The 23,868-nt window shown below is 36.0% G+C and overlaps 1 protein-coding gene across 4 annotated transcripts in view; it reads right to left on the bottom strand.

Annotated features, from left to right (window-relative positions):
• ASCC3 (activating signal cointegrator 1 complex subunit 3) overlaps positions 1 to 23,868 on the bottom strand; it is a 254,871-nt gene that overhangs the window by 7,392 nt on the left and 223,611 nt on the right. For all 4 annotated transcript variants that reach the window (XM_040058833.2, XM_040058830.2, XM_040058831.2 and 1 more), the window contains exons 37-39: positions 14,234 to 14,458; positions 1,951 to 2,102; positions 1,289 to 1,439 (exon numbers count right to left, since the gene is read on the bottom strand). In XM_040058833.2, coding sequence (XP_039914767.1) covers positions 1,289 to 1,439; positions 1,951 to 2,102; positions 14,234 to 14,458 — 528 coding nt within the window. The remainder of the gene's footprint in view (positions 1 to 1,288; positions 1,440 to 1,950; positions 2,103 to 14,233; positions 14,459 to 23,868) is intronic.

Genomic DNA, 23,868 nt, shown 5'->3' with positions numbered 1-23,868 from the left:
CTATTGAATCAGACGAGAACACTGCCATGCATACAATTATTTAATTAGCAGCCAAATCCTCTGCCAGTCAGCAGCCGTTCCAGGCATACTGATGGGGCAGTAGATGCAAATCTCACAGTAGTACTGCTTTTTCTCATTACTACTGCAATTAGCACTTAAATTGATGCTTTAAACATACTAATTTCTGGAATAATTCAGGATTTGTATGTTACCTGGGATCGCCTCACTGCAGAGACGACACCAGATTGCTACGCAAATTGAAGCACTTTTGAGCCAAATAACCATCATCATATCAGACAGAGCCAATTTGCATTTGCTTTTAAAGATAACAGAATGGCAATTTATGCAAATAAATTAAGTAAGTTTACTTCTGAGTTCTCCCTGAACTAATTATAATAATGTTCTAATTTTTTATCACATCTAAAAGTTGGACTGAAATCAATGTGTATTATGTTAGAAATCTGTTGTTAAAGGAAGCCTTTTTTGATGTCAATACATTTTCTTAATTCAAAATTTTGATGTTAATTTGGTTACAAATGCAGATGTCTGTTATAGACATTTAAGTACTTCTTGTTTGGATATCTTTAAAAGGTTTAACTGAAGCTGAACAGTCAAACTGTCCTTTTAAATATTCTCTTAAAAAACATTTGAAGTATAAGTTTTGAAGTTTTCATCTTTCCTGCACTTATTTGAAATCAATAAGCTTAGAATGTGATGAATGCTATGGAATATAGCTATCCTTTGCTGTGAATGCCTTGAAAATCAAACTGAAAACAAGACTTTAGCAGCTCAACATTTTGGAATAGTATTTTTTTACCTCCCCTGTGAAGTATGAAATCTTCATCTCCTTTTTCTTTTCAAACAAAAAATGAGTGCTGGATCTTTTACTGTGTATTCTCAGAAAAAACTGTTTGACAGACCACTTCAGAAACCAGCTAAGATGACATTTGCAATGCATGTATTCCTAGTGCAGAGCTATGAAAAGGTGGATAACACTCAGCAGATTGAATGACCTAGAGAAGCATCTTTAGAGCAGAGAGATGTGGTAATATCAGCCATAAACCACAGTCTGTTACTGCTTAGCAGGGAATAAGTGAGAATAATATTAAGAAAACAGGCAGAGAAGAACCTTTGTAAACCCAGCAGAACCTAGAAAATAGAGCAACGAATGTGTTGCACTTTATACAGAACGTCACATGGTATTTACTGAAGGAGAGAGAATATTTCTTTGCCCAACTACTCTTCCTTTCCAATCACAGTGATAATGGTCACAAACAGAAAGTGTTACCTGTGCAATGTGTGCAGCTTGCAACTCACTGTCCACAATGGAAGCAAAAACATTCTCTTTTCCTTCACAGGCAGCCATTAGTTCGGGAAGACACTCGATAGGTCCTTGGTAACCTCCATGCACACTCTTCCTTTGGCCTTGGCTCCACTTCCTGATGCAGACAGCAAAACATATGCCCAGGGATGGAAAGCAAACATTTGTATTCTGTTGTTTTGGTGGTAAAACTCAATACTGCATTCTGTTTTTAAAGGGTGGTCATTTATTTTTGGTTAGCATTAATTATTGCATCTTCTAAGCATCTATAGAACTTTGCATTATCTATGATTTTAAGATGGATACTAATGTAGTTTTACAATGGATTAAAATAAAGAGATAATTAACATACAGAGTTAGATTTGTTAGGACTTGGAACCCTTCCAGTGGTCTCTTGTTAATTTGTCTGGAATCACGGTTCTCAAAATAATCTGTGGGGGTTAATTAATCAATGAATATTGAAAACAGAAACAGAAAATCCATTCGGGAAAGCATTACTGTTAAAGACAGAGTTCTGCCTCTGATTTGTTAGCGAACATTCTCAGGCACAACAATGCCATTCAAACACAATCAGCACTGGGAAATGGAAAGAAATTGCAAAACTGCTAATGCTTCAAAGAATTACCTACCGAAAAAGGTAAAGATGCTGGAGCTCTATATTTGGCAGAGTAAGCAGGGATGAGTCATGTATCCATCTACCCTGGACCACCATCTGCACCAGGCTGGTTATGTTAAGAGCAGTCACCAGCCAGCCATGATGCGCTGCAACATCCAGCATTGCCTAAGCAAAGGAGACACATAATAAAAAAAGACACGAACGCAAATATAATTACATACATGGTTCATACGAGGAGCATGATGTGATTAATGTTTAACATGCAGTGATTTCTAGGCCTTAATGTAGGAGTTTACATCAACCTCTATTGATGGCAGTTAGGCACCTTTGGAATCAACCTTGAAAATAGATGAATTAAATTCTCTATCATTGTCATCAGTTCTTACTCTTGAAAAGGTAATTTACACAATGGTTTTGGGGGTGAGAATTGAAGGTAGAATCTTTTCCTTACAAATAACTGCTTTTTGACATAACCCAGTTCAGAATGAAGAGAAGAAATCTCAACATTTACTGTAAAAGAAAAGGTTACAATTAATGGCAGTATTTATTTATATTTTGATGCGAATCAAAATCCTTGAACTCTTTAAGAACACCACCAATATATTTACATTTGTTCAAAAATTAATACTAATGTTATTTACCAGTAGCAATCATTATTTCCATTTGAACTAAGTACTTAACACCCCCTGGAACTGGACTAGATAAAAGCACTAAAATTTAGCTTAATAGCGTATTTGAGTTATTGTTCAATTCTAACACGTAAGTTGAAATCTTGAAGAAAGCTTACAAAATAGCTCACGTTTTACCTATGGTGAGTAAAAGTGATCAGAAACAAAATGGATTTCAGCCTTTGCATTGTAAACAGTTGACTGTCTTGAATGAAAGATATTCAGCTGCCTCTCCTTTGGCAGCTGATCCTGATCCTGAAAAGCTTTTCCAAGGTACACAAAAAACACAAGCAAGCAAAAAAACCCCTATCCAGCTATACATCAGATTTCAAAGTGTTAAAAATCATCCTGGCATCCATGTCTCATGAGTTTCTGTTCCATTTCTACTTCCCATGTTTTGACAGTACAAATAAGAGGTATACTGTTAGTACAATTAACATAAAGATCTAAAGCTAATTCGGTATGGATTTTATACTGCAAATGGCCCTATGGACATGAAAAATATGGTTCTGCTTGCTTTTTTTCTTGACTACGCTTACACTGTTTGGTTAGTCTGAAAGTGAATTTAAGAGTTCTTCCAAGAGAAAAAGCACCAAACATTACTTTTTGGGTTTCAACTTTTTTTAATAGTAAATGCAACTATTTGGATATATAGTGTACTTTCTGCCCTGCCTAACAATTGAAAGAATTATTATGGTTTATGAAAGCATTTCAGCTGGTGAAAAAAATAATGCTATAATACATTAGTTGTCTTGCTTATTTTGTTGTTCAATAACTTGATCACAATAAAGTGTGGGTCCTCATATGAAATCATTATAATTAATATTGGAATAGAAAGTCACATATTTAACAGTAGTTCGCCATGGAGGGAATTTAATGTTTGATTAAAATACTAGAAATATTTTTTTTAAGAAAGCAAGGAACACTGATATATTGAATCGTTTCAACAACTTTTTAAACACCATATTAGTGTTAGGAGGCTTGTAGTTTGATTTTATGACTAGGCTTCAGATGTTTCCATGGGTTTTTCTTGTAAACACAAATGGTATTGTTTGATACTTACTTAGGCAGCAGATATCTGCACCATTTTAACTTATTTTGCAGCCACTAGTGTAATGAGGAGAAGCTGTCTGTGTAAGTCTTTACATTTAATCAAATGTTTTACAGACAAACAAAAGGCAGCATTTACTTAAGGCAAACTAAACAGTGAAATCTTCTTTAAACAAAGGAGTTGTTTACACACGCAGAGCTATTTCAATTAAATTACACTGATTCTGGAGAAATACTGACTTTAAAGACACAAGTTAGTTTCACTCCTGGCCGAGTCACACAGTTTATTTTAGCAGTTTACAATGCAATTTCAACAGGTTTTTTTTTCCAGATCGGGGTGATAAGATCAGTGACACTTAGAAAAATATTTGAAGTGTTACCCTGTATTAAACAAATGTTGTCTCATATTTCATGAATTGTGGATAAAGGGCCTTTCAGCTAATGAAGATCCAGATTTAATATTTAATTTTTTGGAGGAAGTGTCATAGCACCCTCAAACTCTCTACCATTTCTAGTGACCCTAGAACCAGTACCTCACAACACAACCTTACTGGTTTCCATTTTCTGTCTCTTCACTTGGCTTGCCAAGGTGATTTCCATGTAGGGTTTCACCAAATAGAAAATAAAATTATGTTAGAAATCACATTTGGAAGGAGCAGCTTTGTGGCCTGCAGATTTATATGTTGGTTCACATGACATTTAGTTGCGTAAGGAGGGAATTGTTCTCAGCGTCGGACTGGAGTCAGTCTTTGAAACTTACAAGGTGAATTGCTCTTTACCTGAGTTCACATTTTAAAGGATATTGAAGACTATCCGTACAGTACAGTCCGTGTTTCTGAAAAGTCTGTGCTGCTGAGACAGTCTGGTATTGGTCTCCTGTTCCCCACTACCTGATTCTTGGTCTTTTCTGCTATTCTGACAGCCTGAAACACCATGTTCCCCAGTGATGATACTGCTGTACATATGTGAAGAATAATGGCTGCATAGATATCCTGTATTTTCCATGAGTGACAAGAAGAATACAGTAAGTTGTATTTTTAGTCAGCATGAAGCAGTGGTATTTATACATATCAGTGAAATATATATAGTGGTGTATATATATATATATCAGTGGAATGTTTCTGAAGATGCACACATAACACTGTTTACATTTTTTTTTTTTTAAATCTGTCTCTCCCCTCCTTTTAAACAGAGGTTTGAAAAGGGGAAAATAAGAGTGAAGATGTAAGAGAAAGATAAATCTATACTTTGAAATTAACTGGAGGATCCTTTCACATAGAAAATCTCCTAGAAATTGATAGAGGCCTACAGATAGATATCCCGTAGGGAGTAAGGAAAGCCTGTGTGTGTGAGACTCTGTGTTCCACATTGTTATAATGAATCCACATGGCAAATCCTCTTTTCCTCCTTATTTTCTGCTTCTTCACCCATAGAATTTATTCACAGCATCTTTATCTGGATGTGAAATCCAAGACAGTGACATTATGAAAAAGTCAGAACAATGGTAAAGTTGGCTTGTTTCATCTGCTGCCTTGGAAACCTCCACACATTTCATTTTTCTCTAAGTGTAAAACACAGAGATGCTTGATACTTAAATGGTTACTGAAATTCCTATAAATACTCAAGTTAACAAATTGAGTCATTCCCCTATCTCCAAATGTAAATATAAGCAATTAAACAAAGAATATAATACAAACCACAAAAATTTTAAGTGTTTAATATTTATGTTATCTGATAAATAATGTATTTAGTCTCTCTAGTTTATCTAGTTGCTACCTGTTTAGTTTATTGCTATACTTAAGTCAAAACCAGTATCATTTTATAGAAACTTGTGGCTTTTTAAGCTCTTATTTTGGAAAGCAGTAAATAAATTCTAAATATCTTACAGCTGGTAAGATTGGAACAGATTAAGAGTATTATTCTAAATTGGGAAATGGCATAAATTGGTTACCTGCCTTTCTAGCCTAAGAATTTAAACCAACACAGGAAAATTTAATCACAGAGAAAGACTTAAAAGAAGAGGACAGTGAGTGCAAAAAATGAAACAGGAAACAGTAAAGACGCTTTAACTACAGAAAAACAATACACGTATTTTTTGGTAAACCAACAAATTAAATAATGAAAAACCAAACCAAACCAGAATTAAAAAAAAAAAAAAAACAACCAAACCCTAAGCCCACCAGTTTTTAAACTAAAGTAGAATAAATGGGGTAAATAGATAGAGTCAAGGGAATTATGGGTTGCTATAACAGGAAATATGTTTACCATCCTCTTATTTGGGGATCCTTCTGTGCTTAGCAGAATTAAAAGCAGATGCCTATACTGAGGTGGGTTTTCATGAAAGATTCAGGCAATACCTCTTAAGCCTTCCAAATGTCACATCTGGACAGTTACAAAGTAATAATAGCAATTAGTGACACCTTCTTTACATTTTGTCTTATACTATCTAAAACAGCTTGACTTGTGGCAATGTGGGAAGCAATGATCTATTAATAACCATGGCTGGGGCAGCACAAAAATGCTGATGATCAACAACTCACTGATGCAGATGCTGTCAGGTATGGCAAAAACTTTCATTCTGATGGTATTCGGAATTGAGTGTCAAAATGATTGGCTCAAAATCTTGCTATTGCTGTCATCGTTCCAGGAGTGCATTAAGATGAAACTCTCAGCATCTATGATCGTTTTCATCTTATTTTCAGGAGCAGCAGCTGCTTACCCTTAGGTATGGAATGATTTAAACTGATCAAACTGTGCCTTTCTGGTCTAACATGAATCTGAAATTTAACAGTCTGTCTCTTTCTAGCCTAAGTTATTACTGATGCTTGGAATTTAAATGATGGTTTATTATTCCCTAGTTTGAGGGGAAGCAAAGATGGAGGCAGGGTGAGGAAGACATGAGTGTGTGGCACACTCACCCATAGCAAAACATTTTTCTGCTGTTATTAAGCACTCCATGTGCTCCAAATAAATTGGGATACTAAACTGTTCCATAGTGAATATACCCCCCCACTCACCCCCCACTCATTTAGGAGATTTTTCAGGCTAACAAAATATCCTGTTTGCTAAATTCTTTATTCTAAAGACTTTTTACAAAGTTTTTATAAACACTGTTTTTGGTATTACTTTCACATCCTTCATTTGAAAGTCAGATACTCTGTATCACTCTTGCACGACTGGGTAGGTGGCAGGGGACCAGACTAAAACTAGCAGAATTTCTGATCTATCCAAATGACTTAAATAGCTTTTTCCTTTAAGATAAGCTATTGAAGTGTTAAAAGTGATACAGCTTGCATCTCATTAACAGAGACGGCACATTGCTTAGAATAATTTCTTCTTCTTCTTGAAGTCACCTGTCATGTAACTCTGAATATACTAAGCATTTTGACTTAAATCCTGTAAACATAAATGTTAATATTTTGTGCATAAATTATATTTAAGTGAAGTGCCAATTAAGTTATAATGATAATTGCCCTGGATACAGAGGCAAGCTAAAGAAATGTAAGAAATACCCATTAATTGTTAAGAATGACACCTGTGACTACTCAGTAGCAGCTGAGTGCCATTGGTGGCAATGACTTCGTGGATGAGGGCTGAAACTTCAGGTGAAGTCAGGGTGAGCTACATGGTTCAAATTCATCTGCTTCTAAAAGATTAATCTTATTTTTTGTATCAATGTTTGAAGTTTAGTCTAGGACTAAATTTCAGTTACATGTAGGAGTTTAAATCCATAGAACTTTTAAAATCATTAGAATTGTGCTTGCTTACAGCTTTTTAAGACTACAGAATTTATGTGACAAATATTTAGATAATAGACAAAAGGGTATGCATTTTACCTATTTTCCTAAACACTATGAATTCAGAATATTTTTTTGCATGTGCTTCAAATGTAGGAAGCCTTCCAGTACATAAGATTATATTATGATCCATGTGTGACTTGATATTCTGCTAATACAAGTAAAGTATTTTTTCAGATGTTCAAGCACGCCACGTACTTTAAGTTTCATGTTTTTATATGAGTCATGGCTATGATGCTTCAATTACATATCTCAGAAAAAGCAACTGACTTGAAAAGTTGGAATTTAATTGAAGAAGCATTAGAGAGAGTTTAAGGTCACTACCTTTGGTACATTATATATCAGTAAAACAGGTATCTACAGAACCTTTGAAATTCAGAGGTCTAGTCCAAAACTACTTTTTAGAAATGTTTTAATCTGGGGAGGAGGAGGAGTCTTTTCAGATCAGTTAAAGCACCCTTGCAGAGCTGCGTAGTTTCAGCCCACAGAACAGCCTCCCCCCTCTGCCTGTACTTCATCAGAGATATAGTTGTATAGTTGTTGAATAAGTTGTAATTAATCCTATTCAGGAGGCACTCCTTTTATACTGCCCTCTGTATCCTACTTCTCTTCACTGTTTTTTACAAGCATATTCAGTCCCCTCTTCCATATGCTCTGCTACCCCCTATGAGAGACTAATTCTTCATTCTCTTGTCATCATAAAGGTCTCACTGATGTATGCAAATTACAACCTTCCTAGATGCTTCATAAGATTCCTATCCCTGCATTCATCCTTTAGCCTCCTAGTAACATTATTGGTACTTTCAGAACCATTTACTCTCTACATTTAGTGGAGTGCAACCTTTGGGTTCTTACTGATTTCTTTTTAATAGTATTACAGAAATAAAAGCAGCTACAGAGTGTGATACCAGCAATGTAAACTTAGTAGGGAATAACCCAACATTCAGAACTCATTGAGCCCCAACAGCCAATTTATTTTCAGATTACTAATTAATAAATTGATATTCTCTACAATATCAGTGAACTGTAAAAACAACAAAAGGTTTTTGATAAGAATCTCTTGCAATAAATCCCAATTTTCTAACATAAACAATGTCTTAAGCCAGTATTTGTTCCAAATATTACAGAAATCTACCAAACCCATGAAAGATAAATAGCATCTTTCTCATAATAAATCTGTCCTCTTTACAATTTAGAGTCAGTTTCAAAGTAGGAATATAATATTTTGTCAATAATCAAATTTTTTTGAGTGCATTCACAAGAATCCTTTTCAACAGCAACAGTTATTCCCAGTAACTTTCTCCTGAACTTTTAGCCCCTTAAGGTTAGCATTCAGGAAGCTCAGCTGCTGTCTAACAAACTTAATTAATCAAAAAGTCATTTCCGAGCTGTAACTATGAGTAAAAGTGCTTCAAGTGTGCTAGCAAGCCTACAAGTTAATCAAAATGCTAATGCAGTACAAATTAAAGTTGTGATTAACATTTCACAGTAGCTGCTTAAGTGAATTGATCACACAAATGGGTTAAGCATTACTCATTTCCTCCAGCCCCAACTGGGAAAAGGTTTGTCATGGGTGGGGGAGGGATTATGCACAAGCAGCACCAAATCATCATTAAACTGCCACCAAGATGCTTCCATAGACCACATCACTGATTATCCATGGCAAGAAAAACCCAACACCACAAAGGTAACCCTCCCTTCTTCCACATATATACCTACACAACACAAGCAGGTAGGCAGCATTTCCAGCCCAAAATGTCCAGGTAGTTTCCCTACAAAGTGATCCACTGATGTTCAGTATCCACAAGTGAGCATGGCCACACAGTAAAAGCGCTAGAAGATTATTTTATTATTCTATTATTTCCACACTCCTCATGTGGAATAATAGCCATACAGCCATGAAAACAGCCAGTATTTAAGTAAAATTGCAAACATTGTGGTAGCACTGGAACATTGCTGCATACACAAAAAATATGTTTAGCAGCTCAAGAGATGTGGCCTCTGCTCATCACTTGTTTCTGAGTAATTCTCTGCATTCTCAAGTTAATTTGATTCTCTTCCCTTTGCTCAGTAAAGCTGCCCATTTATTTGGAGTCGCCAATGCAACCATTACACAAAAGCTCTTTCCCTTGACACTTCTGGACAAATCTTACTTACACAACTGTAAAATAGGCCTTTCCTCTAACTCCCACCAACAGCAAGCAGTTGGCACACCTGCACAACCAACCAGCAATACATGTGCTGAAACCACGCTTAGGACCTTTAAAAACTTCTCCACTTCCTCATAAACAGAAAAACAAATGATCCAAGGGACATGGCTCTCCAAATGAATAGTTTTAGTGGGTGTTATGAACTGTGGAGATTTGGGGAGAATGAGAAGTGCAGAGCCGAAGCACGTTCTCTTTCTTTGAATCCCAAAATGGCAAGATGGGCTCCTTTGCCTTTGCATGGCCGGAAGTACTTTTGTGTACTACTGCTCCTTCTGAGCAGCCACCACCACCCACCCAGCACAGTCTGTATTTAGTATTTAGTACATAACCCAGCTCTTAGCTGAATTGGGCAACGTATTTGTGCAATATTTGACAACTCTGAACATGTACCGCAAAGATGATTCTCATAAGGACTATAGGAAAAGTTGCAGTTTAAATGACCAGAAACAACTGTTTTGGAATGGCTAAAGCAGTGTTATACACTTCCATCTAGCTAAGGAAACACAGTGCTTAACCCAAAGAGTATTCTTCTTTCCTGTCAAAATTAGATTCTCCAAAGGAGTAACATGATGGGGAAAGACAGGGCATCAGTGATAGCATTACAAGGGCCTTGTTACAGAGGCACGCACGTTTCCCATGCAGAGTAGTCTTGCTTCTGCAGTTTGGAATCTGTTTTCATGTCCATCTTCTCAATGCTCAGCTACCCTACTGAGATGTGTTTAACACATCCATAGGTAAACAATTCTCAAAGGTTAGGGCTGAGCTCCATGGCAGTCCTACTCCTGGCAATTTTAAAATATTTTATCAACGGTTATACTACAAGTGGAGGCTTGTGGCCAATTCCAATGCAAAGCCAGCAACTGTCACATTATTTCTGAGAAGAGACTGCCCTGCTGAATCTAAGAGTGATGGTATTACTGCCTCAATTACCCATTTCAGTTAATGCAAATATAGGCAATAGTCTTAGAACAGCAGAGTAAGAACTGATCGCTGAATACACAGTACCAAAATATACGGCTTGACAAAGGAAGCAAAAAAAAAAAAAATCATATTTAGTTACATGTGCTCTTAAATAAGACAGGAAAAAAGGTGGAGTATTGTCTTTACAATAATATTTATATTTTATAAAAATGTTAGAAAAATAATTTAATTAGAATTTTTATTATTTAATGTTCATTCTCCTGAAAGAAATGGAGAAATGTTTGATTTTGAGAAGGTACTGGAGTGGTCAGCACCACCTTAATGACGCCACTAGCTTTTTTCAGTAAAAACAACAGAGTGCTAGGCTTGAAGAGAATATATTGTCTATTGTAACTGTACTAGGGGTATCTGAGGCAAATAAAAATTAAATTAGATGTCCAAGGTCACACAGGAAGTTGTGGCAGTTTTTTTGAGCCATGGGAACCTTCCATGCTTTATCTATGAGAGCCTGTCACTGATAACAAACTAGATTTTAACTTGAGGTTGTCAGTGTAGAGTAGGGGTGTTCCTTCAGCCTAGTCAATGCCTCCATGGCCATTCATTACAGAGATAGGAGTGGGAGCAGATAGGCATTCACATTCCAAAACATTATAGACTGCTATTCCCCCTATTTCTGCTGTGAAAGGAAAATATTCTGGATTTCATCCTGGGTATATAAATACTAAATTTTAACTTACTATAATGAATTCCACCTATATCTAACAAATGCTAACCATAGGAAAACTGTAATAGAATATATTTCTTCCTTTTTTTAATGCTAAAAATTTACATTCCCCTATTAAGCTAGCACCATAACTCCTCAAATTCTGTTAAATGCTAATGACTTCAATATTTCATCATAAGTATAAACAAGAGAATTCTAACGTAGAGCCAAAACTTTTAAGACATCTAAGGAAAAATTATTTAAGAGTTGCTGCATAATTTTTTCTTTAAAGGATAGTGGAATCTTACGTGGAACCCAGCAGCTACATTTACCTATGTAATGCTGTTAGCATGGTTTTCTGCTGGACCAGTAACAATACTCAGCCTGATGTCACTAGCAGCGAAAAAGCCCAGAAGACACTGAAGGAATGGAAGGGAGAATGAAACGTGGGATAGGAAAGGAGCCATGGGAGGGAATGCTGATTCAGGTGAAAGACACCAGAGAAGATTGGAGAAGTTTAATAGTCTGTGATGGAAAGAGGCTTGCTTACATGGCAAGAGATGGCAAATCTGCACTGCAGAAGACCTGGGATAAAGGCCGGCTATAAAACCACCTATAAAATCTCCTTGAAAGATCTTTCTTTCTTGAAACAGAAAAGCAATGCTGGCATGAAAAGTCTGTTATTCATGTACTCACCAGCAAAAATAACAGTTTATGTTCAGGTCAAAATATGAAGGTTAGCCATACAACCTTAACACTAATATAATTTGTACGTAAATAAACAAAAATTCAATGTAGCTTAAAAACTAATTCCTGCCTCACTGCTGTATTTAACATTTGATGATGCGTTGAGTGTGTGTTCACATACACAGAGAACAACACCCACTGATTCTGTTCATCAATGGATCCTTCCATGCTTCAGTTCCTTTTCTCATAACTAACATCTTTTTTTTCTACCTCTGCTGACCCAGAGTTCATCAGCAGGTCAGTGCTAAGGAAAAAGGTAACAACCAGTACTGAAAGTGTAACCCTGTCCATTGCTTAGATTCTGGGAACTTTAACCCCCGTTTGGAAAGCGTGACTAATAAGATGGAACCAATAATCTCCCGAGAGATGTAAACCATGTGCCAACTTTAAAATACAAAAGTGCTTGTATGTTTTTTTCTTTTCTTTCTTTTTTTTTAAGGCTTCTTTTCAAGATGCCATGTCTATATAATATTATGTAGTCGTTAACTGAAGGTTGGAATGCCAAGGTATAGTGTGGAACGGCATTTTTCTGAATTCTAATTCAGTTTAAAGGAATTGTTGAATGTTTTGGATTTTTTTTTTTCCAAGTGATTATTGTTTCTGAAATATATGTGATACAGTAGCAGGATTAAGGAAATACATTCATTGGCAAAACAGAACAAAATAATTACTTAAAATAGTATTTAATTTTCCCCCAAATATGTAATTAACTCCCTAATGCTTAGTGCACAAACATCTAAATGAACTCTAAGTATGTGATTTCTTTGAAACAAAGGTGAATCTTCTCACCTGAGCAAGTGATGCTTTTCTTTGTTAATAACTGAATATATGGCATAGCTATTTCTACATTTTCAGCACCATGATTTTATTGATTTGAAATTATTTGAAATGAACTAACATCCAAGTACTGCTTGTTGCCAAGATATTACTGTGTAGCAGTAACATGTGTGGTGTTATTTGCTTCTTACATTCTTCAATTTCAGTTTTGCTTCATTTGATATTAGTATTTTAAGCCTGTTTTTTAGTGTAAGGTTGAGCCTTATCCAAATTGCTGGACTGAATTGCACACAGTATTTTCTCTCTCTAGAGCACTGATTAATAGTTTCTCATAGAGCAGTCAAACTGCCAGGCTTGACAGAATGATGTTTGCAGTTACCATATTGCCAACAGGCTTCAAACAAGAGCAAAGCTTCTGTCTGATAGTTGACAAACAGATCACTGAGGATATTAACATTTGAGCAAACAAAAACTGTAGGAAGAAAGAAGTACTGGCTCTGTTTTACAGATATTGAACTCAGAAACATAAAAAGAGTAGTTTGTTGAAGGCTGCCTGATCTTCAAGAACCTGTGAATGAATGAGTCCTTGTGTAGTTCTGCAAGAGAGAAGAACTCTTCCCAGGAGACTCAGAGGGTCGGTTGTTTCCTGTGACAGCTAGAGCTCACCTTTCCTGCTGTAACTGTAACTGAGCTTTTCAGATACAGCAGCACTCTATCCCAAACTCCAACTGTTGCTTTAAAATTCTTTTGAGGTGGCAGCTGTGCTTGTGATTGCTTGTTACCAGTACTCTCCATGGTCAGTTTAGTTTCTGTGGGCTGCAACTGCAGTACAACTATAAAAATTCACAAGTCTCCAGGGTGAGTTTAAAATCTGCGTTTAAAAATGTGCTTTTTGACTCTGTGATAATTGGGACATAGAAGATGTATCTTTACACTAACTAGAGGAGCTTAGGGAAAACCCCCTGCATCTCACCCTGAATCAGATTTCAAAACAAGTTATATTTGTGCTTGGGAGTGACTAGTGCTTTTGGATGCTAGAAAAGTAAAAGTTCCCAGGGGAGACAGGGGGAGACATCAGCATAACAATCTGCAGGGTCCACAGCCATGCCAGAATGACTCTTCTACAACATTCCACAACAGAGAGATGGAAGGCTGTTGCAAAGAAAGCAGAGGTCATTTTATGGCAATAGATGCCTCCAGTTAGAGCACCACTATCTTGTTTGTTTACCTCCAGTTCTGTAAAATGGGAACCATTATGGGCGGGCATTCAGTTCCTCCCTAAACAAGGTGTTATTATATCATGTGATACCAGCTCTCCACAAGATTGCAAGAAATCTTCTCATTCTTCTATATTCAAAATATGACAACACTATAACAATAAATAGTAAACCAACAAGTTATATACTGAAATACATCACAATACCTGGCATATTCTGATTGCTTGGTCCAGCACTGTCTTTGTATCAGTTGCATAATCTGGACAAGGCAGCATGGCATGACTGAAGTGGGCTTGCAGCAAGAGGTGTGTTTTTGTGTGTGAACTGTCAAATGAATGTGGATTGACTTCAATTGGAAGGTGTTTGGCCAGTTCACTGTTCATCTGATCTTCATTGTGCCTCACAGGCAGATCTGTGTACTCGTCAGCATTCTTTAAAAAAAAAAAAAAATAATTACTGTAATTAACTTCAGAATAACTATTACTGCTTACTGAGGCATTAAAAGTACATGCATTTAATTTACTGCCGTTAGATTTCTACACAAAAATAGCAGCATTTAAATATTTAGAAAGTGTACTTATTTATCAAAATCACACATGGGAAACAATAACTAATATAATATTCTCAAATATTGACACACATAGATTTTAAACTTTTTTTTCCCACATAGCTGATACTAACATTAGAGAAGCAGAAAATAAATGCAATAAAGTAAATATATTCATTGGGTGGATTCAGTAGTAGATGACCCACAGGTATCCTACCTCATTGGCTCATAAAAACATTGTAAAGGTTAGCTATAAAGAAGTCAAGAACTCATGTTTTCAGTTTTCAGGTTTTAAGTTTTTCTCTGGGCATTCAAAACCCAGTAGCTTTGAAATAGCTACTGATACGGTTCTTTTCAAATGTTTTTAAAATATTTTGAGCAGTCATTGTCTGAGCAACTGATGATGAGTGATCAAAACAAAGTGCAAACTTTTAAGTAAGTGGTAAAAACACTCTCTGTATTCCAGAGTGTGACTAAGGCTATTCATGCCAAAATGAAAGCTGTGTAAGAACTTTCTCACTGTTGCAAAAAGGAGCTGCCCACCAACATGTAATCTAAATGTAGTTATAAGTAGCAACATCACAGTGGCTGAGAGGAGCAAGTACAACTGTTTTGGTATCCCAGGTAGAGATGCCAATTCTCCTGCTTGGGAAATCCACTGTCTTTGAAAAAAAGTTCAACAGAAACATCCTAAGAACTATAATTTAGGCTAAAGAGTCAGTTTTGTGACTTAATTGGCAATTTTTCCCTCCACAAAATCCTCTTGTGCATGTACGTGTATACATATCGTTTGGAGTGAGAACAGTCTTTCTAAGTTATAAAACTTGCAAGTAAGGTAAGAGTTTTATAATATGTGATATCTTTTCCATCTGCAATTTAAGAGACTGCATTTCTTTTCTCATAAAATAAAAAGTCATTTGAGGAGCCTGAAGGGCAATGTCTTTGAAACTACAGGCTTAGCAGAGACCATTAAATTAAAGTGGTCAGGGTTTTACATTCCTCTTAAACTATAGATTCAGTATTTTGCATTTTAGTCTTCAATTTTGTCAGACTTCCTGCAAATCCATATTAATGAAATATTCACAACAGTAACCGGTGAAGAGTGAGGTAAAGAAAAATGGCAATTTTAGAACACTTAACTGAACTACCTCATTGACTTACAAAGAACCATATCCCCTCATTAATATCCTAAAACATAGAACCTTTTCTGACAATTCCTAAAAGCAGTCAGATAGCTGGTTTTTACCTCCTTGAAAACTGACAGCACAAAATTTTCTATTTTCTTTAATGATGCAAGGAAACTATGTCTAAACTATGATATCCATGTAAAAGGAATGGTAACTATTAGACAATTTAAGGTTTGGAAAGAAAATCAGAATGTCATTAATTTATTTCATATCTCAACGGCAGATTAGAAGTGAAGACTGAATAAAGACAACTGCTGCTTAATCCTGCATGTCTCTGCTAGATCTCTTGTGAAAACTGTGGTCATTTATTCTCTGAACCTGAGGTCACAATCTTTTTAAGCCCTATAGAAGGCTGCATGTTTGCTTCACTCTTTTATTTAACTGGCTTCTCCTTCAAAGATATTTTAAAGAATATTTACCGAGGAGATTTTTTACTTAGTTCTGCTTTGCAGTTTAAAGTAGCAGAAAGAAGGAGGATCAGCCAAGTCAGTCCAGACCAATTGGTACCCCTGAAAATGCATCTTCCCTAATTCTTCCTCAGCACATGTTTTATTTACATCCAAAACACCTCTTATTTTAAACAACTTGCCTACTTAATTTCCTGTTTGTGATCATTGACTGTAAGTAAGTGAGGTTCATTTTCTTATCTGCATCATGTAGGTAATTAAAGGAAATTGAGAATGGGTAGTGAAGCTTTTATACAACTGAGAATGAAGCTGAATGGAGGGCACTGAGGTCAGCAGAGTCCATTATATTTTTATGTGAGAGGCCGGTATGTCTGCCCTGTTCTTGTTTGCTTAGTGTAGGCTGGACAGACTACTAACTGCAAATCTGTTTCTCTGATTTGCCCAGCTGTCCTTGAATAAAGACATCTTCCATTGCAAAACGCTAAATGACAGTGATTGACAACTTTGTGATGAACTCTGCTTGTAACCCCCTGCTACTGTTTTCAGGTTGCATAAGAAAAGACAGAATAAAGAAACATCCTTTGTAATCACCTCAAATGGGCCCTGCTGTTCACTCAATATTTTTTCATTTTAGTTTTCCCCTTCATTGCAAATTTCAATCTGTTCTGTAAAGGCTGTAGCTTCAACTATTCTACACAATATATAATATATATTGTTTTAGTACATCATATCTGAACACCGTTCCTACTTCCATGGGTGAGGAAACAGATCAAACTACATATCAATCATTAATCTTCATTCTAAAGTAAAGAAACTTAACACAAGCTTCATAGTTAAGCCACAAAGCACTGCTGTGCATTTTTCACTTTCTCTTTTCTCCTCTTAAATCAGAGCTGTTGCAGCCCATGTACAAACAATAGGTTTACAAGCACCTACACAGTTAAGCATAACTTGGTGTATGCCAGGAGATAACCAGGAATTTTAGCTACAGGTTCTACAACTGTGCATTTAGTAGTCACGTCACGCCTCTCTCTCCTACATTTCTGTGATGGACTTTCCCAATAATGTCTCCTTTTGGGCATTAGAGACTGCTGCATCATTTCAAGGGTGTAGGAGTCATCTCAGACTTACATTTCAACCTGCATGTGATACAGGGTGGTCATATAAGAGACAGTAACTGGAACTGCCGGTGAGAAATGTCACACACACACCTGCATAAACTCGACAGTTACATTTTACAAGGCCAGAGGGCTATTCTGGTAATTGAATTCTGTTTCCTGCATAACAGCAGCCACAGAAGCATCTTAAAATCCTGTCTCCAAATATGCAGCTTACCATTGCCCTTTATTTGAACTGTTAGAATAGTCCTAAAAGGAAACAACTCACACTATTTTAAAATATATCTTTTGTAGTTTTGTGGTACTATCAGGCATTTGAGGAGTCAGACCAAACTAAAACTTAAATAAAGTACCCAACATAGCGAGTACTGTACTCCGCAGAGTCCATAGGGTTAACCTACCCCAAGATTTTCTTCCTACCCACAGAAAGTATAAGTTTGTCTGAAATTACTGATTTATAATGACAGCTGGGCTATAAACTTATACCACATTTAGTTCTTCTAAAATATTTTAAATCTGGGGTAAATATATCTTGCCACTTCCTCCACAGGAGACAAGAGGATACTTATGGACCACAGACAGAGATGGAATCAAGGTGAGTTACTAAAGCAAACTTGAATATTTTAAGTTAAGTTCAGTCATGGGAACAGTAAAACTTATAAAGTTAATGAGTTCTAGACTTTAAAGAGCAGTTGATTAATTTGTAACAATGAGGGCCTAAACTAAACCAAAAATAGTTTCTCACATTCCAGAGCTGAACCAGCAGTCTTTTCTTTAGCAATGTTATTGAAACTAACTTAGAATTCACTGACCCTCCATATGTTCCTTTCCTTTATATAGATACTGTGAACCCAATCACACCATATTTTCAACTTCAATAAACTTGCAACATATTTTGCTCTCTTTCAAGTTTCTGATGTCGAAAGAAACAAGGGAAAAGTATTCTTAGAACATTTTGCTATAAAAATAATCAGTTTTTAAACTAAAGCATAAAAAAATCTTGTGGCAGACTAGTACTAAAATTAAATAATAAAAAAAAGGAGAAAAGATAAGGATCATTTTAAACTAGTACAGTAATTCCATTCTCCTTACCTGAAACTGGATTTAAATTACATAAGCTTCTCTAATAGTCTAAGTACATGCTGAAGGACTGCAAAAATCATACATTTGTGAATAGAATAAATAAGCTAAAATAAATAAATGTGGGTGGCTTTTACAGTGGTTCTGCAATTAACACTAATAATGCATTATGAATTTTAGTTCTCTGCTACCAGAAGTACAACACTATGCCAATACCCAACTTATTTTCCCAAGTGAAAACAGCATATTTTAAACTTTGGAAAACTGGATAGGTGAATATAAGCCCAACAGTAATATTATTATATAATTGGCTTTTGTATTTTTCCTTTATACAAAGTGATACAGAGTACTATAGTGCAGCATTCAGGCCTGCCACATAGTGCCACACTGTATAGGAAACAGCTGGAGTACAAAATTTGAAGCAACCTGCACTTGTCTGCATTTAGGTGACATCTGCTCATCCCTAACATAGGACAGAGACAAGAAACATGGCCAAAATAGAGAAATAACAAGGACTAATGGTTTGTGAGTAGCCAGGAAACATCTGACTTATTCTACATTTTTCATTGAGGATATTTGAGCTTCTGCACTTAAAATCATTGGGAATTATTTCTAATTTCATATATATACATGTATATCTCCACTCATGTGCTGACAGAAATCTCGTTTGATCCTATATTATAAGGGAAATTTTAAAAATTGGTTAAAGCTCTCAAGCTATCTTCCTTTGTGCATGATTTTCCCAAGAGAAAAAGACCATATTATGTGACAAAGGAATGACACAAGTGTATACTATGAACATTATTTAAATTAACCAACATATCTATAGTATATTTTATTATCACATTTTTGAGTGTGAGTTTGATTTATAAGGAAAAACATTATGTTTACACAGATTTATCTTGACAGACACCTAGAAGACAATCAATATTACATTTATATTCAGAAAATAAAGGTGAGGAAACGTGTGCTTTAAAAAAGAGGCAAAAAAATCTAAAAAAACCAAACCCAAAGCTAACTTACAAGTGGTTTTTCAGCCCATAGCAAAAAGTAATGTAGACTGAGAAACAGAATTGGAGAAGTACTTACTAGTACTGCGCTGAAAATTTTATATTTGTTAGTGATTCCATTATAAACTCCTATTTTAAGGAATTTATTGGTAGCCTCTAAATGTTGTGCTTTGGTCTCAGTTTTATGAGACATAATTTAAACTTCCAAATGCTTGGGTGTTTTTTTTACTCTTAGATATAAAAGGTCTATGACAATATTCCAGTAAAAAGACACTTACAAACATATGTTACTAGTTATAAGTTTTAAGAACAAAAATGACTTGTTTTCAAAATTTATATTATAGACTAAAAGGGGAAAAAAACCCCATTTCTGCCAGTTCACTCTGTTTTACCCATGGAAAAATAAACCTTTAAGACAAACTTTGCAGAAGAAATGCTCCAGATTTTCAGGGCAGGCTGGCAGGCCCTGCTAAACCGCAGAGCAGCCTGAGGCTTTGTAGAGATCTTTAAAAAAAATGGCTAACACAGTACAAAAGAAGACAACAACACTTTTCAGGCAAGATTAAAATACATTTGCTACATCACACGCTGTCATTCATCACAGATACTATGTTTACAAATAAATTCCTTGTCTTCATATACTGTACAATATCTCCCCATCAACTGCAAGTGTATGTGGCAGTGCCAACAAACTGCATCCAGCGTATCAGAGCCAATCCTGCAGGGCAGTTCCTTCCCCTGGGGGGCCTCCCCATGCCTTCCTTTCCAGGGATGTTGGCTGTCAGAGAGGAAAGGCAGAAAGCAGAGCCCTGTGCCAGCCCTGAGCCACAGAGCACAGAGGAGTCGGAGCCACAGCCTCCAGGCAGCAGCTGTCCCTGGCTCTGGGAAAGGAGGTCTCCTCTCGGGCACTGGGAACTCTCACTGGAGACTCCCTCTGTCCTAACCCTCCACTCCAGCTTAGCGTATAGGAAAATACTCCAGTCGCTTTTTTAACACCCCATCAGACCACTCTTCACCCTCTGAAAAAGGAGGGAAACAGATGCATATGATGAAGAGCATTGCCCAAGGAAAAAGACCTGCTCAGTATCTTCTAAAACAGATAGAAACTTTTTTTTTTTAAAAAAGTCTAATTAGTGTTTAATGCACTTTTAGATATAATAGATATATATTAAAAAAAAAAAAAAAAAAAAAGAAAAAAAGAAAGTACGAATTCAAAGTGTAACATTAACCCAATTAACTGGGTAAGAGCAAAGCATGAGGCTGGGCTACCCAGAGCTCTGTCTCTAGATTTAAGACTCAACAGAACAAACACTGGAAATTTCCAGTTGGACACGAGAAGTTGAAGTGAGAAAGCCGTAAAACCCATCAAAATGCAATTATGCAAATCTATTATTTTTTAAGCATTAATTTGTAACTATCATTCAAGATTTAAAATTGGCCCATTTCCGTCATGGGACCCCCATAGTTTATAAGAACACACGAGTTAAAAGTTCTTACACTTCTTAGTTCTCATGTTAATGATCACTTAATTAATATATTATTATGTTAATATGCAATATATTAATTGTATTCTCATACTTTTAACTTTAAATAGACAAGTGCTTGATTTTTACTCTTAAATAGCTGCATATGATAAACACCACAAATTTTACAATTACAAACATCATAAAAAGCACAACCTAGGGCAATGAAACAGTTGAGTGATCACTTAAAAACACCCTAAAGGGTTTAGATTTCACAAGTTCACCTCTTACTTAAAACATCCAAACTACAAACTACTGATGACATTCCTGATGACCAGGGGTCAGGAGTCTGAAAGACCTTTGCCACTGCTCACAGAGCAATAGGAGGTCAGCAATATTAGCTACCAGTAGCAGAGAGTGACCCAGCAGATCTGGGAACTTCTAATCTACAAAGTTAAATTACAGACCTCTGCCTCAGCATGGAGTTGATAAAAGAATATGCAAGCATGGTAGCATACAGGAGGGGGAGGTTATTATAAAGTAACAATGATTTGACATGGGAAAGAAGTTCTTAGGACTTCTATACTAACTTTAAAGTTGATTTTCCTTTTTTTTCTCTAGTTTCCTAAGCATGTTAGAGAAGCTGAGTTTCAGTGTGGGGGAAGATACAGTAATAGATAATACAATCACTTTACTGTCATACTAAATGTTAATTCTATTTCAGGAAATTTTCATATTTAACTTATGTACCTAACTAAAACATTATAACAAGGAATGAATTCATGATTTTAAGTCCTACATCTCACGTTCCATATTTCACAGAGGTTATGATCACAGTCATAATTCAGTGCTCCTTTTTCTGGCCAGTCCTAATAAAACCAGTTCTAAAAATACATTTTCCCTGAATGTATAGGTACTTTCATAGTATTAAGCCTGTACAAATTTCATAGATGTGGCTTCAGTTGGCTCTTAGGTTTTTAAGTTAAATTATTGGTTATAAGTGTTCCTCTAATACTTGCACAGTTTACAAAATAATAAATGCAAAAGAAGACTAAATTAGGACAAAAAAAAAGTGCAAACATCTGGTACTGAACACACATTATTCACCTAGAATAAGATACTTTGACCACAGCAAATAAATATAAATGGAATGGTACAAATTCCATTTATAAAGTGAATTTTCATAATGTGAAAGAATTACTACATTTTATTGCTGTAAATGGTATATTAGAGTTTTAGCCTCTCCAAAATGCCTGACTTTTCTGATTACTTCTCATGAGAATGCTTTGAACCTGCACATTTTGAATGTCTTATCATTGCTCTATTTTTTTTAATCTTAAAACCTAGATGGGGAAGTGACCCACATCTTACTTTCCGTGTAATCTCAAGTCATATTATAGAAAAGATTTAAAATTGACTGATTTTGGCTGTACTGAAACTAACTGTATTGCACTACTACAGAACAGCTTTTCAGTGCATGAGCACAGTAATCTGCTCACATGAAACTGGGAAAATCTCTCTGAGTATACATTCAAAAGTCTCATTGTCATGAGAACTCTGCTTCAGTCCTATTTGGACGTCTGTCCGTGTTTTGAAATTGAGCTTGGTTGAATCAGCTGGCCCAACTACTGACTGAGATGATGATAGCATTAAAAACTGGAATAGCAAACCCTGGCACACAGCTTTCCCTGGGAAAGCAATCAGTTATTTTCCATCTTTGGCTTTGATCCTCCATTGGGATTTTTCAGTGCAGAGCCCAGACCCAGGGAAGAAGTTAACAGATCTCTGCATAAGTTAATGCCACTCTGCATGGAGACAGGAATAAGCGCTACTAATTCTTTACGTGAAATGGGGCCCCTACGTACTGTATATGTTAATGGCAAGCTGTAAAAGCTCTGTGTGCTGAAAACCAGATTTCAAATCTGCTGACCTGTGGCAGGTCCCCTAGTGGGGAGCCACAAATGCACACTGCTGCATTTTTGTACTGGATTAAATTCCAGATCTAGACTACTATGTGACCATAGACAAAAGGGAGTAAAAAGTTCACAGGCGTGAATACCTGTCATCATGTGGTGAAATGAGTAGCAGCCTGTGTTCAAGAGAGGCTCAAGCCTAGAATAACAGAAGAACAATACAAACTGGCACAAATATATGGGAAATTTGGAAGGTGCCTACATGCATGATGTCTTTTCAGCAAGCCAATGCTACTGGTCTCACTCTGAGCACTTTCAAATGAATATAGTTTAATATAATAATAAAAAAACACAACACTAAGAGGAAATGACAGCTGTTGCAAGTAAATTTCAATAAGGGTAGTTCCCTGCTGATAAAAACTGGCACGTCTCCATTCATTTCAGTATAACTATGTGGATTAACATTGCCTGAAAATCCAACCCAATGTTTTGAACAACTCAAGAGCTACAAGGAAATACACAGATGGAAGACACTGGTAATTACAAGGGTGAGACAGAAGGGCAATTACTGAGGAAACAAAAAAGTCAGTGAAGGAAAAATATGTGAAGTCTATTATAAAAATAGACAATTTGTGAGTGTTTTGGATTGATCTGTCTTGATTTGAATTCTATCAACATATCTGTTACAAATGACAACATGTCTGATACCAAGAATAATATGGGAAAAATGCTCTTGTACCACAGTGGACTTTAACAGGACATGCCATTACCAAAATAGGATGTACCATGCGTTACTAAGGCAAATCTAACCCTTTTTCGACGGCAAGTGGTAATTTTTCTTGGTGATTGTCACTGCACACAAATTTGTGAGAACACCGTAAACTCAGTGTTCCTACAGACATGTACCATATCTTGCCTACACGTAAATAAAGACATTAAGCTAAAATATACTGTAAGATCTGTATTTAAAAAAAAAAAAAAGGAATTATAACTGATGATTAAGAGAGTTGAAGATATTTTGCCTCTGGCATAAAGTTTTAAGAACTTCTTTTAAAACACAAAGAAAACCGAGATTTTCAGGACCAGATGTCTAGGAAGATCCCATTTGGATTTGAG

Source organism: Hirundo rustica, chromosome 3 (genome assembly GCF_015227805.2).
Source record: "Hirundo rustica isolate bHirRus1 chromosome 3, bHirRus1.pri.v3, whole genome shotgun sequence".
NCBI lineage: Eukaryota > Metazoa > Chordata > Aves > Passeriformes > Hirundinidae > Hirundo > Hirundo rustica.
This window is presented reverse-complemented; position numbering and strand designations above follow the sequence as displayed.